We start from the raw sequence: 18456 nt of genomic DNA, 5'->3' as shown, positions 1-18456 counted from the left end.
CTCTCTATTTGAATTCAGCATTCACCAGCAGCTCAAACGCATCACTGATTAGCTTGAAATAATACACTGTTTTCACACAATAAAAGCAAGAGCATGTAACTGATTCAATTTATGCTATACTCTATTAATACATTATTTCTGCTATATATAATTCACGTGTAAACTCTATGCTGCCACATGAGGTAGGCGTTTCGAACGCACCACTCTCCCACGCAGACAAAGAGCTGAAAAGTTTATTTCACAATACATATGGATGCACTCAGTGGCCACTTTATTAGGTACACCTTGCTGTTACCTATAGTTGCAGTTCTTCATAGGATATATTCAGCAAGATGTTGCTGCAGGTTTATTGGTTTAATTTCCATGTTGCACTTTCCTGAAGTAGAATATGTACTCCAACTAATAAAGTCGTTTTCTTCAAAATTTATAATTAAAGTTCGTTACATTCTAAAGGAAAAAAAATACACAGGTTTGTCATTGAAAAATTAAGTTAAAAATTTGCATGGACTTTTTTTTTTTTTTAATATTTCCTACTTGACTATTACAGAGATGATATTTTGAGACCAATACGTGACTGAAGTTAAATTGAAGTTAAACATACAAGATGTGTCAACAACCGCAATAACGCTGAGTAAATTTTATTTTAAGATTTTAGAATACTGTACTTTATTCATCATGCTTTTACTTCAATACATATGAATGACTTTAAGCTTTTCATATGTTTGCTCAAAAACAGTAGGTAATATAAACAGTTTGAGCTTTTCCTTGCTTTCTGGATTCCTTATTCTTAATAGTAGCTAAAGTAAGAGTGTATTGTTATTTTATAATTAAAAAAAAATGAAATGACATGTGCAGATGGATTTCTGTTGCTTCAAACAGGATGGGCTCTTCATAATCTCCAACAGATTTTAACAGAAAGCAACATTTTAAGTGTTTGCTTCAAATCAGATATCCATCTGTCTTTTCTAGAACCTGTCTGGAGTTTTCTTATGACTCTGTTTGTTGGATTAATCCAAGGGGAAGAACAGGGAGCCATGTACTGTTTCTATCTCTCTCTCTCTCTCTCTCTCTTTCTCTCTCTCTGTCTCCCTCCCCCTCTCTCTCTCTCTCTCGTTCGTCGTCTCCACGGTTTGAAGCGCTCCTTGCATGACTGTCTCTCCCCTCTATACCGCTCCTCATCCTCCTCCGCCTCCTCACACTCACCTCTCTCCATCGAGATGAACAGCAGCCAATGCTTCACAGCGCTCCTGCCCTGGGTGTGTGTCCCATGCCTGGGAAGCACAACAAGATCAAGGGCTTCACCTGAGAGGGACCCAAGCGCCTTCGTTCTCCGCCTCTTTACGATTTGAACCTCGAATTGAACGACAATTCCACTTCTCACTGCTTTGTCAGAAAGGTAGGTTGTCTAAGCCTTTTATAAAGTACCACAGACTGAAAAATAGAATCCTTCTGTCATCTTTTATATTATTGTTTTGTCTTCAGGTAGTATCAGAGTAAGAATTGTGGGAGTTGAATCTTTTTTTTACAGACATGATGTAGAGAAATCCAAGCAGAACACGTGACATGATGGGTTTTTTTTTTCTGAAATTGAAAAGATTATTATTATTTATTTTATTTTTTTTTTAACTGTCAGAATAACAGAGTGGGGTGGCTATTAAAAACATTTAGGAATATTTTTCACAAGCTTTAATCTTTAAGCTAAGAAGCACCCTAACTTTTTGAGACTGATCTTTCAGGACCGGGGACAGTTCCTCTGCTGGCGCACCAGCACTATGAAAAGATATGCCAAGTTTCAAGTTACTGTTCAACCTACTTTTTTATACATATATATGAAGAATCTACAAAAAACATTTTAGGATTATTTTCCTTTGAATTTGAAAGGTTTGACTATATAATCTACTAGAAAAGAATGAATTTAAAAGATGGGCATCTACATGTCTTGTAGAGAGAGAAATCTCAAGCAGCTGTTTTATTTATCTCTAAATAAAGCATTTTGGAGTGATTTCAATCATGCCTTTAAATATACAGAACAACATAAAAGTAAACTTTATGGGGAAATTTCACATTGCTCTCCTCTAACAGACGGTCTATAGTCCATGTTCCTATTATATTATCACTTTGGGAATTGCTTAGTTCAATATTTGCTTGTTCTCTACATATGCTGCTGGATGATTGATTGTGTTCTTTGTTAAATTCAGTTTAGTACTCAGCTTGAAGCACTTTATGGCTCGATATGAGGGATTGCTGCAAAGTTACTGACTGACTAAATGCAATGAGCTGTGTTGCTTAGACAACCTTTTTTATTTTTTTTTTGCCAATTACCAGTTACTTTATCAACAGAGTTTTTACTTTGTAGCATTAAAACCAGAATTAAATCGGAGTCTATGTCACATAATTTCAATCTTTCTATGCGATTTAAATTTTTTGGGACTAAATTGATAAGACGTTGGATCTGTTGATCTTCAAAAGGGCATTGGAATTATATTTTGTTGTAAATTAACAGTCATTGTGTTGAAGCGCCTTTTGAAGCCATTGCAACCCTTTCACAAAATCTTTCATTTTGAGCTCCCCATATTCTACCAACTAAAGGTAACTTCGTGATAAAATGACAGCTTCATTAAAAACAACCTTGCTCTTACTCTTTGGCAGTGTGGAGCAATGAACGAGTCCCTGGTTGTGAATGACTCCTCTGCAGCTGGAGAACCCGTCCCATGGATGGAGGCTGAGTCTTTGGAGCAACACAATGGCAGCTTAGAACTGTCCGCCGCTCCCTTAGAGTTCCCTGTCAACCCGTGGGACATCATGCTCTGCATGTCAGGCACCGTCATCGCCTGCGAGAACGCTATCGTGGTAGCGATCATCTTCTACACTCCCACCCTGAGGACTCCCATGTTTGTGCTGATCGGGAGCCTGGCCACAGCAGACCTGCTGGCCGGCATGGGATTAATCCTCAATTTTGTGTTCCAGTACGTCATCTCCTCTGAGACCATCAGCCTCATCACGGTGGGCTTTCTGGTAGCGTCTTTCACGGCATCCATCAGCAGCCTCCTAGCCATCACCGTGGACCGTTACTTTTCCCTCTACAATGCCCTGACGTACTTCTCAGACAAGACGCTGCAGTGCGTGCATCTGATGCTAATCGTGACCTGGGGGGTGTCTCTGCTGCTGGGTCTGCTGCCCGTGCTGGGCTGGAACTGCCTGCACGAGCCAGCCTCCTGCAGCATTGTCCGCCCTTTGACCCGGAGCAACCTCATGCTCCTTGCCACGTCCTTCTTCGTCATCTTTGTGCTCATGCTGACCCTTTACTTTAAGATTTGCAAGATCGTGTGCCGACACGCACACCAGATCGCCCTGCAGCAGCACTTTTTCGCCACGTCCCATTATGTTGCCACCAAAAAGGGGGTGTCCACTTTAGCCATCATCTTGGGGACCTTTGGTGCCAGCTGGCTGCCGTTTGCCATCTACTGCCTTGTAGGTGAGAGGGAGTATCCATCAGTGTACACCTATGCTACGCTGCTGCCCGCCACTTATAACTCTATGATCAACCCCATCATCTACGCCTACAGAAACTCTGAGATCCAACGCTCTATTTACATGCTTCTGTGTGGCTGCTTTCAGGCCAACGGCTCTTATCGCTCTAGGTCACCAAGTGAGGTCTGAAAAAGGTGCTTCTGATGTGTTTGGAGGAATGTGTGTGTGTGTGTGTGTGTGTGTGTGCGTATGTGTGTGTTAGAAGAGACAGAGCAAAAAGACAAACCAGACAATTGGCTTACTGCCGACAGTGAATGCTTTTCAGTCACAAATAGGGCGTGGATACCGTACCTGCACTTTAATATGTCTCGAAACAAGTTCAGAAAAGTTAGAAATGCTGTGAACAAGAGTTCTTGTTATTAAAAAAGGACACCAAATCTGTGAATGTATTTAACTGAGGGGAAAAAAAAGAAAAAAAAAAAGAGGAAAATATTTTTGCACTTCATTGAGTGTTTTGTTTTTTAATACCAAAGCAGTATTGTTTGACTTTGGATGTGTTTAAATGTTTTGAACCCGTGTGCATCCTGTGCCATTTTTTTCTATTTTGTATTGTGTTGTCAACAAAGTCCGTTTTGTATCAAACAAATAAAGGAATAAAGTCCTGACTTCTCGCCATCCCGCGTCTTCACTGTTGCATGTTTCTTTGCTTCCTGTGACTTGTTTTTGTCTTTTTCTGCCAGGTGGGTCTGTTTGGATAGACTAATAGCCCACTGTGAAAGCAAGTCCTGGAAAATAGCTTAAATTGACAGCCAGTCACATTCAAGTCGTGTTTGCTCAGTGTGCTTGTGTGTGAACACGAGTGTTTGAGGCAGAATAACCCAGACAAATATAAGAGCTGAAAATGTGCTCTTTGATAGAATTTGCAGACATTTGCGTTACCATCCAATCAAGTGGGTAAAACATATCTAAATTAAGTCAAACTAGGCAATACATTTAGTACTCAGTTGAATACATGAGGCACAATCCACTCAACATGTCTGCACATTCCATAATCGTTGAGAGAGTTATATATTTTTTAACTCTTCTCATCTCTTTAGCATGTCCAGCTATGACTCAGGGCCAAGGCGGCAGCAGGCACGTGGATGTGTGTGTGACAAAGCATGGCCAGGAATGATAATAAGCCTTTTGCCTTTTCTAAGTAGACTCTGCAGCCACAAACACGGCGGTTTATCTGGCACGCTGTTTAAACAGGTAGCAGAGAGGCATCAGCGTGCCAAAGGGAGTCGAAATCGGCGCTTACTAGCAGGAGAGCTGAAATTTATTCCTCATAAATGTTTTTTACACCTGCTTTTATCAAACTGTTTCTAACACAGTTCAGGTCCCAGTAACCCTGAAGCTGAACAGTGAGAAATAGGTAAACTCTACTTGAAATGCTTGAATTCAATAAAGTCGTGTTTGGCAACAAGATTGAACAAGTATGTGGGAGGATTTGATGAATTTTCTTCTTTTTTTAAAAAAAACAAAAAACAAAAAAAACATCAGCAGCAGTCTTAGTTGCGCTCAGTAAACACAGCAACTCTTTTGATAGAATTTTTTTTTATCTCCAATCTGTTTTATTTGCTGCTTCAGGGTGCAGCAACTGGCAACTGATCTCTTCATTTTTTTTCTACCACAGATTATATTGTTTTGTCTCTATGGTATACTTAAAGTGACTTGTTAAAGTATTAAGGCTCCTTGAATTTTCACACGATTTTATATGACATACAAACACAAGCTATTGTGTGGTGGAAGGATAACAATACATGGTTTCAAACTATCTTTACAAGTAAATCTAGAGAAGGGCTAATGTGTTTCCAGTCCTTTTACTCTGATACCCTTAAATAAAATCCAGTAAAATCAAACTGCCTTTACATGGGGTTCATTGAAGGCCTCTGACGTTCCTTGTGAACATAATCGAACAACTCAAACTTGCCTTTGTTGTTTTCATTCCTTTCTTTTCTCTTTCCTGTTTAATCTCTGGTGGAAAGTACCATTTTAAATACATTTTTGACAGTAGCTCTCACACAGCATTAATACATATCTCCTTCTCTGTAACAGCCTCGCAGAGCTGCTTTCGGTCAGTTCTTGGCAGAACGTTAAGTGGGAGAAAGGTGAGGGACACTGAAGGCCAATAATAGACCACAGACTCAGGCCTGGCCACTCAGAGAGGCGGTCATGTTTACTCACTCAGTGATTTTTTTTTTTACCTCAACAGATGTCTCTTTTGATCCTCCACTGAATCAGGTAAAAACTAGCTCCTTTACAATGCTTTAAAAGTAACCAGTTGCACCGGCTATAGTATGGTTCAGGTCATTTTCAGAAAAAGGTTGATTTAATCAGTTTTTATCCTTTGTCATACATTACGATTGAAATCTACAATAAAAGAAAAACAGTTCAAAGTAGTTCTACCTGATGCAGTTATAAGACATCTGTACTAATAATTCAATCAGGGTAAAACCAGAACTGGTCCAATTTATTGACAATATTTTAATTGTCCTTTTTGGTACATGACTTTTTAAAAGAAAATGTTTCATGTTCCTTAATAAGTGATTTCCATGAAAAGGTCATTTGACCCAATAATAGTCTTACTCAGTTTAATGTGTTTTTTTTCCCCCCTCCATTAGTCCCAGTTGAAATCCAACATGGCCGCTGCATGAAAAATGACCTTGTCTTATTTTCTTCTGCTCCAGATGATTTTTTGCAACCAGAGCAGCCTTTCAGCATTTTTTACTGCAAGACCTCTTAATATTTTCTCTGATCCAACGATACAGAAAAATAGCCACATTTTTTTATTGGTATATAGAGGTCATAAATCAGGTACTTCTTGAACATAGCATCCATTAGACGAAACAGAAGCTGGTAGCTGTGTTTGAATTATGTAATGCTGGATTGACTGAGACCTGAGTGACTCTTTGGGCAATCACTAAAGTACACAGTCAAATGATTCCCTCATTAATAATATAATTACAGGGCCGTAGCAAATGCTCTCCATAGAAACATTACTATTACTGACTTCATCATTAGTTTGATGGAAAATGCTTAGGTGTTATGGATTATGTAATCCCTTAAACAGGTGCTTTAACTCCCTTACTGGTTTTCCTTTTCCTATTCATATGGACATGATCTCCCAGGAAAGTCATAGAAACAAGTGATAAGGGATAACACAGCTGGAAAATAAATGTTTGCTCCGATCTCTAATCTCTTTGTTCACAAACAACTTTCTGAGAAAGACGAAAAACATTAGAGTGACTCTCCAACTCATATGTACATCTTGGATTTTACAATAATCAAGGCACATGCACGAACGTAAACAACATCAGAGGACATGTTAACAATTGCAAAAAAAATGTATTGATTTAACTCTAAGTGGGGATATAAAAACCACTTGTCTTTGCAGAACGGCTTCAACTCAGCTTACTTTCACATAGAGCCTTTTTACATAAGGGCCAGATTGGCTAGGGTCCTTTTTATAATCCTTCCAGCTAACTTTGATTAATACTAAAAGTTATCAGATGACCTGAAGCATTTAAATCTGAGAAGAAACAGCAACTTTTTAACAGCAATGGATTTTGGGTCTATCATAATCACAATTTTTAAGTTTCGTCTTTAGCAAAAGCCACACTGAAAACCACTGAACATAACGATCTGACTGAATGATCACCATATAAAGAAAAAGATATTGATAAATTCATCCTAAACAATCTCACAACTTTTGAAGACACTAAAGTGAAACTTGCACACTACAAAAGAGGAAGCAACTCTTTTATATGTCTTAGAATAACCGTTTTGAAATATTACAGCAACTCCTTGAAGCATTTGGTTTCAAGAATCCCCTAAACAGGATGACAAGTCACCATAAAGGGACTCTGAAAACAGATTCAGGGTCCCCAAAATGAGTAATACCCACACTCACCGGTTTACAAATCCTAAAAGCTTTTATTGAAAAACAGATTTTATGCTTCTCTCAGAGGCATGTCTCTGATTGCCAGTAGATGGTGTTTGTGTTGCCGTGTGTGTCGGTGTGTAGGCACAAATTGGCAGGAGGACTGAGTGGCTTGAGTGTGCTTGTTAGCAGCCTGGCACCTGCAAAGATTTGTCATTACTGAATTAGCAGACTGAAGGTAGGTGTGTATGTGCCGCCTGAATCCAGTCGGCGATGTGTGTGTGGCGTGCAAGAAAGGCGTGTAAAGATCAGAGTATGTCTGAGAAAAAGAGAGAGAGCAAAAGCAGCAGCCATAAACTGTTCCCTTCAGCCTCTACTTTCTCAGAAAAACACTTTGTGATGTAGTAAGTGAGACTAAGAGAAATTTTTCAAGCTACACTGAGCTTAATAAGTATTATGGGCACTCAGCATCATGCTGTTTAACCACTGTACTCTCTGCTCCTAACTATGTTTGTCTTAGAGGTTCAGCTGCAAGTAAAGGGGCAGAAGGTCTTTCCTAAATAGATTCTTCTAGTAGGGAGAAGTGTGCTCTATGTAGGCTAAGTTTGGACGAAGTGTAATGATAGTTGAGTTGACTGAATCAAAAGAACATAATTAATGACATGATTAACAGCATAATTATTGTTTTTTTTTTTTTGGTATACAGGAACTAATATTTGATTAAAAAGTGAAAAATAAGTTTCATTACAACATATTTTTACTGCAATAAAAAAAGAAATCTCCAAGAAGAAGAATTTGTGAGTAAAAGGAAAAGAAATACATCCATATTGTGTCAATAGGTGGCGCTGGTGTCAAATGTAGCAATAAAAAGAAATAAAATAAAAATTAGTGTAGGGTCAAACAATAACCCCTCCCACAAACTGCAGACTGCAGCTTGAGGCTTCTCTGTATTTTAGTCAGTGTTTTAACATTTAATTCTAATAAATGTTGTTGGTAAACTATTATATGCAACATTCCAAGCATGTGGGAAAGTATTTCTGGGTGCAGAAAAAAGAATTGTGCTATTGTTTTGTCACATCAAGCAAACACAAAATCAATACAGGGTTGACTTGAAGAGGGGTTTTGATGTCTTTTAAAGATCCTAGGAACTTACAACATGATATTTACCAAGTTTTTGGAAAGCTCTGGAAATGCTATTGGGTGAACATGTAACATCCATGGACAGCAGAAAAAAGAAAAAAAAAAAGTTGGAACAGGTAGGAGACTGAAGCTTCAATTCTGTCTTCAGTTAGTTTTTATTTTTATTTTATTGCTATTTTTTCAGTATTTTATATAATTGGAAGAGCATTTCGTCTCATAACTAATTATATTTATTTTTCTCATTTGGACGTAGTTTTTATCTTTTTCACAATTTTTTTGCAAGACAATCCTAGCTCCCTGATTGCTGCAACTGTACGATTGTGGTCATCGTTTCCAGCTGTGTCCCGTCAGCCACTATGTATAATTTGCCTGTGCACCCGGCTTGTTTACCCAGCCTCTGTTCGCCTTGTCTGTGTCAGCCGTAGATAATCACCTGTTTGCTCGTCATCAGTGATGTTTGATGTTCTTTGGATTTGTGTCTATATAGAATTTTGGGCTAATTGAACCTTGCCTCACATGGCCTTTTGTTCTTCACATTCATTGAAGTTTCTGTACGTACCTGCAGTGGCTATGTTTGCATTTGGGTACTCTTAGTCCTTGCCTGCTCAAAATACATAAAAAAAAAATTGTAAGAAAAAAAGAAAGAAAGAAAGAAAGAAAGAAAAGAAAAAATTCAGAGGAATACTGAACTCCATCTCAAGTTAGTTATCACTGCCTCGTCCTCACTCATTTCAGAATTGTTTTAATACACTTTTTGTAGTGTTTAATAAAATGCTATTGGACTGGTTCATTGCACTTTGTTCTCAGGCTCATTGTGATTGGAATAGAAGGAACTTGAGCAAGCCGTTGTCACAAAAATAATAAAAAAAAAAGATGGCAAACTGGAATAAGTAGGGGGCTTATCCTTCCTTAAGTAAAGATGGATTTAAAGAGCTAGGGAAAGGAAGCGGTAATTTTCCCAAGATGGTGCCGATGTAAAAGGAAGAGGAAAGGGATACAGAATGAGGTCTAAAGTTCAGAATAAAAGTCAAGTCAAAGGTAGTGGATAATCACATTTACAATCTGTTGAAACCAAACTAAAGTCAAAGTATAATTTAATGTTGTTTCTAAAAGCAAAAAACACCAACAAAAAAAGCGAAAAAGCGAATATGCCTTTTTGTAAAGCAAGAGGACAGGACAGGAGAAACGCAAGCTAGTCAACTTGAGCAGCACCGATTCACATGCAGTGTACTTCATATTCTACATAACATCCATGAAGCGCTCCCAATCTGGACAGCTTCATTAAGATTCAAGACTTCCTCTCTGACTCATCATGTCTATGCTCCTGCTGTTGTTGCAAGCTTCAATTCTGCATGCTTGCCATCCACCTATCCAAAGGTTTTGCGATAAAGATGTTCTGACAACTGTAAGAAATGCCAAGAAGCATGACCAGGAAGGGATGGGAGTGCTCATACTCCAAACTTGAACCATGTTCTTCAGTAAAGATCTATAAATATTTATGCATGACTTGTCGGGCAGAACATCTTCAAATGCCATGATGTTTTCCATCTGTTGGGAGAGCAGCATCTGAGCCGGTGAGTCAAAAAATATGAATAAAAATTAGAGATGTCTGGCTGTGTTCTGCTTGGTGCCGATGCTGACTATGGAAAGGAGAACGTTGTAAAAACCTGCTGAACAACATGACATTATGACATCTTCATTTGTACTTCACCAAGAGCTGAAAATGATCTTCACAGACATATTTATCTAATGGGGAATCACACATTAAATTTTATTACCTTAATTACCCCTACTACTGATCAACTTAGACGTTTGGATTTAAAATGGTGTTCATTCAACCAAGAAATTTGTTACCGTCGAGACAGAAACATCACAAAGAATAAGAAAATATAAGTAAAAAGTGTTTTAAAAAGAATCAATTTTCATCAAAAACAAGTGCTTAAATGTTGATTTGTGTAAAATATATTCTCTTCTGTAGCCTTCTCAGTAGTCAGTGGGAATAAAATATTGCAAGAGCAATCAACCCACTTCTTGTAATTGCTTAGAAAGTATGTTGCACGTTTCTACTGCTATTTTTTTAACAACTTGTTTTTAGCGCTAGTCTTTGAGTTCGAAGCCCATCTTAATACAATTTCCAGTCAGGATAAAAATACTGGTAAATTTGAAAGACTACTTAAAACTGTCATTGATTTTGGTAAACTGTTTAGATGTCAATTTCCTTCAAAATTCAAGCTTCAAATGAGGAAATGTGCGTTTAACAACAGTACAGGATTTCTTTTCTGAGGACAGTGTGAGCAAGTGACTTGTGTGCTTTTATAAGATCATTGACCTCCAAACACGTCTTTGCACTGAGATCTTCATTCTGATTATTACCTGCTGTGTATTAGCTGTAGTTCTCAGACATGCAAAAGAAAATCAAAACACTTAATCATCTGCGCAAAGCACAGAACTTTAGAAACTCTGTTTCCCAGACAAGTGTCGAACTGACCAAAACAGTTATTCTGTCAAATGAAGCAAACCTGAAGTACTGAATGAAATATCTGCAATAATTTAATATGTGAGAAAGGACAACTTGACCTACAGGAAAGTAAGGTTAAAGAGACAGAGCGAGAGCAGGTGCTCTCGTTCACTCACACCTCACTCCCAACATGATTACCTGTCATCAGTTTACTTCGTCACATCCTCCTTTGAATCTTTAAAGGACAGTGTAGAAAAGTGTGTCCTTCATAATCTGGCAGTTGTGCTCCTCCAAATCATTTCTATGACAAATCAACCGGGTGCTTCACCACGACTTACACCCGTCACCCCGATATCCTCCTCAATTTACTAAACCCTGCTATCATCCGACTTTAAGGAGAAATTTCTGGGAGATTGTTCCCCTCCCCTAACTGTAGCGATGGTGACTAATGCAGAAATTAAGCATGGAGGGGCATATTCAGCCACAAGCAGCGTGACACTCTCATGAATACGACTTGCATCACTCCCAGCGCACAAAGACTTAAATGCTAACGATTATCTGCCATTACAGCTGCTGATTCGAGAGAAATTAGTTTCAAATGTTTGTGCATGTCTCTCTGGGTGAGTATTCAAAGTGAGTTCTTTACTGATAATCTGCAAGCCTCGGGCTTTACAGTGCCTTCCAAAACTAGTCACATGTCCACAAACGTCAGTGAATTTCTGAAGCTCTTACAAGTTGAAGAAAAATGACAGTTTAACATTTTTTGGTGAAAATAAAAATCAGAAAATGATATCAAAGATTTGCATTCAGTGTCCCTGGGTCAGCAGTGTGGAGAACTCCTTGCTTCAAGTCTCTTCCTGCTTTGCATGATTAGAGATTTTCTTTTAGAACGGCAATGAATTCCCTTTAATTGATATTTATACAAATATAAAAATTCCAAGTTGTTTTATTTGAAAAAGCTCATATAACATTTGTGGCTAGAATGTCGCTTTAGATTGTAAAGGTTGAAGACCCCTGTTTCATTTGTGCAGCTTTATGAAAGCAGTACAATGCATTTTGCTACTCTGTGAAACTTATGAAACTTACTGGAAATATTGTATTTACTCATTTGACTACTTTCTGCCTTTACATATTGAATATTTAGTGCAGAGATTAGACTTCCAATTTGCAGGGAAATCTTAAACATCTTTCTGTACTAGAAAAAGACAAATTCAAAGAGAGAAAAACTATGTAAAATAGTATTTATTAAGTCCTATCCCTTATCGAACTTCATTGGCCTCGGTCAATAAATCGTGAGCTTCTCAAGTGAAAACGGAGACATGACGTAGTTTAACTATATCGAAAAGTATTACGGTTGGTTTGTGTAAAATATGTTTGTTTGTTTTTTTTAAAAAAAAGCAGTCTCTTGCCCAACATCGAAGTGATTATTCAAATTAATTCAGGGATGGTGACGACGATGATAATCTTTTAAATCCCACAGAAGGATTGCATAATGGGTTTGTTGATATTTGTTTTCTCTGGGAATAAGAGAGCGAGCAGGCAGAGGCGTGACAAAGTCTGCGTCGGTGCTGACAGAGTGTAGGAGGGAGGGCGCGCAAATGTTTCCCCAACACAATGAAAGATCTCCCACGGGAACAAATTGAGAATTCACTCTGATCAAATATTCAGATTTTCTATATTTTACATTATTTTTTATTTCGTATTTTTTCTCAACAGAAACTCCATGAAAAATACTATCACGCATTAGCCAGCCCTATCATTTTTTTTATTTGCATCATGGAACAAGATTTATATTCCTTAAATTTACAGTAGATTGAGACGTTTCAACTCAATTTATTGTGCTTTTTATTTTACTCATCTAATATAATCATAATAAAATAGGATTTAATGTTTGTTTTCAGAAATCTGTTCTACAACAGCCTAAGACTTACAGAAAGTCCCCAAGCTTCTTTCTTTTGTAAAAAGAAAATGCATATACTTTTATATATGAGAAATACATATATATCCAAACTATCTTTTCAGATAGCTGCTAAACAAAATAGCAACCTTGAATGTAATAATTTGGTGTGCATGCATATTTAAAAGGGGGAAAAGTCACGTTGACACTCAATGACTGACTTATAAATACGGTAAAGCAGTTTAAAAAGTACAGTCTTGCTCATTTATGAGACGTCTTTGCTGAGATAAAATGTTAAATTAGATCAATATATTAACAATTTCTTAATAAACATGCTATTTTAAAAAGTTTTTAGCCTCTATAAATATGTCATTACTGAAACAACTTGATCAGAAAGTAGTACACAGGATGTCATGCAAAAACTGACAACTGACTTCCACAACCGGATAAATCTGAATTTATTTACAAAAATGAATAAAATCCATTGTTGTATATTTGAAGTAAACATAACATTTTTCTGTATGTTTGTCAGTTCTTAGTTATTTTTCATTAAATGCATACAGGAAGTGATAAAAAGTCAAGCGCATTAACTGATAGGTGTATTTTTTTTACACACAGGCATGGAAGGCAATCATGCATTCACTGTAATTAAGAACTGGCTAAGATAAGGCAAACTTTACATTCAGTGTCCTAATTAGGCTGCCAATGTGTAGCAAGGGTTTTCTAAACAAACACAACAACAAACAAGCTAAGGAATATGTTCATTAATTTCACAGGCAAATCTACCCAACAAGCTTTATTATCACTGTTGGTCCACAGGATTCAAAAATGGCACAGAATCAAGAAAGTTCAGTAAATTTTGGCAACTTTAGGGCAGCATCAGAGAAACTTTACATGACTATGACGCCACCTGGAGGCAGAACTGAGGCATTTCAATCAACTCTTCGGCTCGTTTAAAAAAAAAAAAAGTTTCAGTCCTTACGTTTTTTTTTGTTTTGTTTTTTTTTTGTGGTACGTGCTCAGATAATTATCCTGTTACAAGGCTGAGCTGAGCTTGTTAAGAGCAGCAGCTTCCTCTGAGGTTCTCTGTGGCATCATGTGTCATCTTCATTGTAGAAAAAGACATAGTAGAAGAGAGCACTGATCGTAAGCAGGGCCACTGACAGCACCATGTTCCTTCGGTTCTCTCCTCTCAACATCGCAAGCTCTTTATCTAAGGGGAAGAAAAACTTAAAATGAATTAACATGTAATGTTTGGCAACTAGCAGTACTCTAATGTAACTCTGACTGGTTAGTGTTATTGTTTTATTTTTTGCACAGCATGCAGTAAAAACTCTAACAATAAAATTTAAAAAATAATCCTATAAGGCTTTTCAGAAAAAATAGCTATTAGCATGTCATTTTCTTAATTTGCCATTTTGTTAGTAAACGTAAGCCATAACTCAACATTTAAGTGTTAATTAAAATGTTGTTGGCTATAGGTGAGCACTGCTCACCTATAGCAGTGAGCTATAGGTGACACTGCTCACCTATAGCTCACCAATAAAGACGCTGGCTCTAATGTAAGGAATGTGAAAAATTGAATCTAGGATCTTGAAAAGCTAGCGTCGATTGTTAACAATGATCAAATATCCAAATCATACATTAACATAGTTCAGCAATCAAGTGGAGTGTGTCACCAGGAACAATCATTTTAGATGCATCAGCTCACCTAGCTTTTGCACCCTCTCATTTATTATTGCCATTTCCTTTTCCAGTTCTTGTCTGTGGAAAAAAGTGGAACGGGGAAATGATATGCATCAACTGCTAATACAAAATAAACAACCAAATAAATAAATAATACACAAACGTACATCCCCAAAGACAGTGTGTCCTGCAAACATATTCATACCTCAAAATGTAATGTTTCAATTATCGACTGTGTGTTCTATGATTTGTGTGTTTTTAATGACGTAAAGCACTTTGAGTTGCCTTGTTGCTGAAATGTGCTCTACAAATAAACATGATTTTGTAACATTACACTAATACATTAATATTTCTTATCAGGATTTTATGTGATTGACAAACACTAAGTTGTGCGTCATGATGAAACGGAGCTGAAGAGATGCGTGGTCTGGACAGTCTTTCCTATGAAAATCCCCTCAGTTAGCCTCGTGTGTGAATGGTGCTATTTACATAAACTTGTTTTGCACACCCCACCTCAAGTCCCACAGCATAATGCTGTCACTGCAGTTGTAGTGTTTAATGTATTCAGTTTGACTGTAGTGTTATTTTTCCACCACACGGCACTTTGCATATACAGCAAAAAAAAAAAAAAAAAAAAAAATTCCATGTCATATATCCAACATGGAAAGAAAGACAAAACATTTAACATATAAATTCTTTGCAATAGCTTCTCAATGGAATGTTAACACATAGATAGATAGATAGATAGATAGATAGATAGATAGATAGATTTATGAACGTCTCACTGCATAGATAGATAGATAGATTTATGAACGTCTCACTGCATTTTTCTGCGTATTTAGAGTTGATACCTCCACCTTCTCCACCCTCACCTCTCCTGCTCGGACAGCCTCGCCTTCCTGCTTTTAAACTCCGCCCTCTCCAGGTTGTCCTGGCAACGCTCCCGTCTTTCCTCCAGCCGGTCAATCTTTACACATATAGACATTAAACGAGGTTACTGTGCACTCAACATAACAACTTTTACGAAATTAGAAAGAGAACAAGCAGAACAGTGAATGAATGAATGATAAACACCGTTTGGCATAAAAAAAAAAAGCGACTGACGCATAAGTACCGAAAACAAAGCTTGGAAAGTTTTACCTCGGAAGCGATGCTGACATTTTCTCGTTTCTTGTCTTTCATTTTAGCCATTGTGTGGCTAAAGCGACAAAAGGCAAAGTGCAGGTAGTTGGAAATCTGACTGGGCGGAAGTGTTTTCTTCTTCGCAATGTTTACCTTCCCGCTGTGACAAAAAGCTCTGCTGCCCTCACTTGGTAAAAACTCTCATTTCTACAGAACCACCACCTGAATCACTTGATCTTTTTTTTTTTTTTTTTTTTTTTTTTCAAGGAAAGATCAATGTCAATTATACGGTGGCAACCTAATTATTTTTACATCACATATGTTGTAATATTATAGTTGAGAGGATACGTTATTAGCAGAAGAGGAAAGAGGCCAACTCAGCATCAGCTCTGCGTTTTTATTGTTTCATTCGGTCAGAAAAACGTCGCTTTTCATGAACAGGGAGCAAATAGTTACACATCAAGTACAGTAAATCTATTGGAACACAACCTGAGGGCAAGTAATTAATGATGATGTTGGAAAAACAAATAAAGTGAACGTACATACAGTTTACCAATAAAAATATTATTTTAAAACTGAATTCCCCATGCTGTCCACCAGGAGGCGATGCCAAACTGCTGGTGTTGCTGTGCGTTTCTCAGACACAGAGTTTCTGTGCTTTTGGCACCAGAGCCCACCAGGTCCACAAGGAGAGACCCCAACGGAGAACTATTACTCAAAAAGTTAAATGATGTGTTAGAGGAGTAATTACCTCTGAAAATAGTTTTCATGTTATCCACTCAGGATAAATTGGATTAAGCGGTTTGCAAAAAATAAAATAAAATAAATAAATATTCATTAGAAATTAAATTGTCACATACAATCCAGCAACCTTTTCAAAACAAGTAATGCGGCGTTAATGAGTGATCATATTGTTTTTTTAATATTTAAAAATGTTTCTCATGTGACTAAACTCTGAGAAATGTACAGAAAAGAAACTTGGGAAATATTGGGTGATAGTTTTTGACTTCTTCTTTACTTAACTTTTTATTAAATCACCTTAACAAACAACGTTATCTACAGTAGATCCATAAATCCACTTACCTAATGTGATATCAAGTTCAAAAAGGAAACCCAAACGTCGCTCTATCTGGTAAAAGCCTCCAACTCCTCTTGGGTGATCTTGAGACGCTCTCAGGCCAGAGGGAATATATTTAAAGGGGTTTTTCAAACAGCGCTTACTTATTTCAGTGGCAATTTAAAAAAAATTATAACTATATAGATTCACAACACTCAGAGTGATATATTTCAAGCATGTGTTTCTTTTAATTTGATGACTGATGCTTCTTGGGACCGTGTGAAGCTTTTAGGGAGGATTTGATGAGTCAGGTGATCTGCTGGTTACCTCCAATCAAGACCTTTACCAGAAACATTCAAAGGATTTCATGCTTCCCTCTGTTGGCTAACATTAAGTATTGATTTAATTCTCTAGCTGGAATTTTAGCACCTTCCCACACTCCCAAAAGTATTAATAACCACTTTAATGAAAATTGGATTGCTATGCTTGCTTAGCCTGCAAACTGCTCTGATCTAAATCTCATAAGGAATATGAGGTAATATCTGGAGGAAAATTAGACACAACAGACTCAACACTGAAGACAAGCTGATGGACAATAAAACTTTGACGACCCCCTCAGCTAATCTAATAGAGGGAAGATTTACTTCACTTTTCCATGGCCCTGACTAAAGCTAGACTCCTGCCTTTATGGTGCAACAGCTATTTCCAGAAGCCCAAAGACAACTTCCCCATGTGTTTGTGATCACCCTCCAGCAACACAGAATGCTAATGTTAACCAGCGATAATTTGATTTGTCAGTTTCAAGTCTGCTAATTTTAGAAAACATTAATCATTGTATCATGAGTAGAATACCAAACTGCATGTGGTAATCTGATTTTTCTCGCCACCTGTTTTTAGACACACACAGTCTCACCTTTTTTTTTAATTGGGCACCATGTCGGCGTTAACAAACTGCAGTGAGATCTTCTCACAATGGATCGATTTTTTTTTTTTTTTTTTTTGAAGCTGACAAGTGCAGATGTGATATGCCGTGCAGTGATGAGTGTTAAAATGTTGAATGATTTCTAAACAGCGAGCTGGGGAAAAGATAAAAATGATAATAGAAGTCGCAGGATAGCTGAAAACATTGGAAGCATTTTGTGTTTAGATAAGGGGAGAGAAAAACACCTAAAGTAGATGTGAAAAGATGAACAGAATGAGAATCACAAGATATTGCAATACAGTAGCAGCTACAAACCCAAAACTCACCCATGTGCACAGTCAAAGCAGAGGAATGCTTTTGAAGTTTAGAATGGTGGCACTAAAGACTGGATAGGACGAAATTTGTCAGCATGTCTGTGGAGATCCTCATTCGTCCAGATGGTGATCGTTTTCCAGAAGGTTTATAGTCTTGCCACATGCGAATTAGAAACTCACAAACTATTTTGAAACTTAAACTGTGGAGTAAACTTGCATTCCTTTAGACTAATTGGGGACTGCATACCATTTCATGTTACAAATGATATCTTTATGCAGTCAATGTTTTTTTTTTTTTGTGAAGTATGAAATTATCCAACCCTAAACAGACTTTTAAAGCCTTACAAGATGAAGGTCATTTAGGCATAATTTCAAACTCGAGGCAAAAATGGATCAACTATACACTCACCATCTTTTAATTAACTTCATATTATTGTGCGTAGTTTGCATTGCTTGTGTGTTTTAAT

General features: G+C 37.4%; 2 protein-coding genes across 2 annotated transcripts; one reads left to right on the top strand and one right to left on the bottom strand.

The window, feature by feature from the left end:
- Nucleotides 1-1103: 1103 nt before the first annotated feature.
- On the top strand, nucleotides 1104-3929 carry gpr6 (G protein-coupled receptor 6). The gene is made up of 2 exons (XM_007552814.2): nucleotides 1104-1396; nucleotides 2650-3929. Exon 2 carries the CDS (start codon nucleotides 2659-2661, stop codon nucleotides 3658-3660), a length of 1002 nt encoding a protein of 333 aa, XP_007552876.1. The 5' UTR covers nucleotides 1104-1396; nucleotides 2650-2658; the 3' UTR covers nucleotides 3661-3929.
- Nucleotides 3930-13490: 9561 nt separating this feature from the next.
- On the bottom strand, nucleotides 13491-15868 carry ccdc167 (coiled-coil domain containing 167). Its single transcript, XM_007552813.2, has 4 exons — nucleotides 15715-15868; nucleotides 15447-15541; nucleotides 14600-14652; nucleotides 13491-14101 (listed from the first exon to the last, which is right to left on the bottom strand). The coding sequence occupies exons 1-4, from the start codon at nucleotides 15763-15765 to the stop codon at nucleotides 13983-13985; spliced, it is 318 nt and encodes a 105-aa protein (XP_007552875.1). The 5' UTR covers nucleotides 15766-15868; the 3' UTR covers nucleotides 13491-13982.
- Nucleotides 15869-18456: the final 2588 nt, after the last annotated feature.

Source organism: Poecilia formosa, unplaced genomic scaffold (assembly GCF_000485575.1).
Source record: "Poecilia formosa unplaced genomic scaffold, Poecilia_formosa-5.1.2 Scaffold53, whole genome shotgun sequence".
NCBI classification, from domain to species: Eukaryota; Metazoa; Chordata; class Actinopteri; order Cyprinodontiformes; family Poeciliidae; genus Poecilia; species Poecilia formosa.
This window is presented reverse-complemented; position numbering and strand designations above follow the sequence as displayed.

What these genes read in the sequence shown, in the direction of transcription:
- ccdc167 (XM_007552813.2), bottom strand. Translation starts at nt 15,765, where the DNA reads ATGGCTAAAATGAAAGACAAGAAACGAGAAAATGTCAGCATCGCTTCC. An exon ending in AGGCTGTCCGAGCAGGAGAG is followed by an intron (nt 14,653 to 15,446) that starts GTGAGGGTGGAG and finishes TTTTTTCCACAG; the next exon opens with ACAAGAACTGGAAAAGGAAA. An exon ending in TGAGAGGGTGCAAAAGCTAG is followed by an intron (nt 14,102 to 14,599) that starts GTGAGCTGATGC and finishes TCTTCCCCTTAG; the next exon opens with ATAAAGAGCTTGCGATGTTG.
- gpr6 (XM_007552814.2), top strand. Translation starts at nt 2,659, where the DNA reads ATGAACGAGTCCCTGGTTGTGAATGACTCCTCTGCAGCTGGAGAACCC.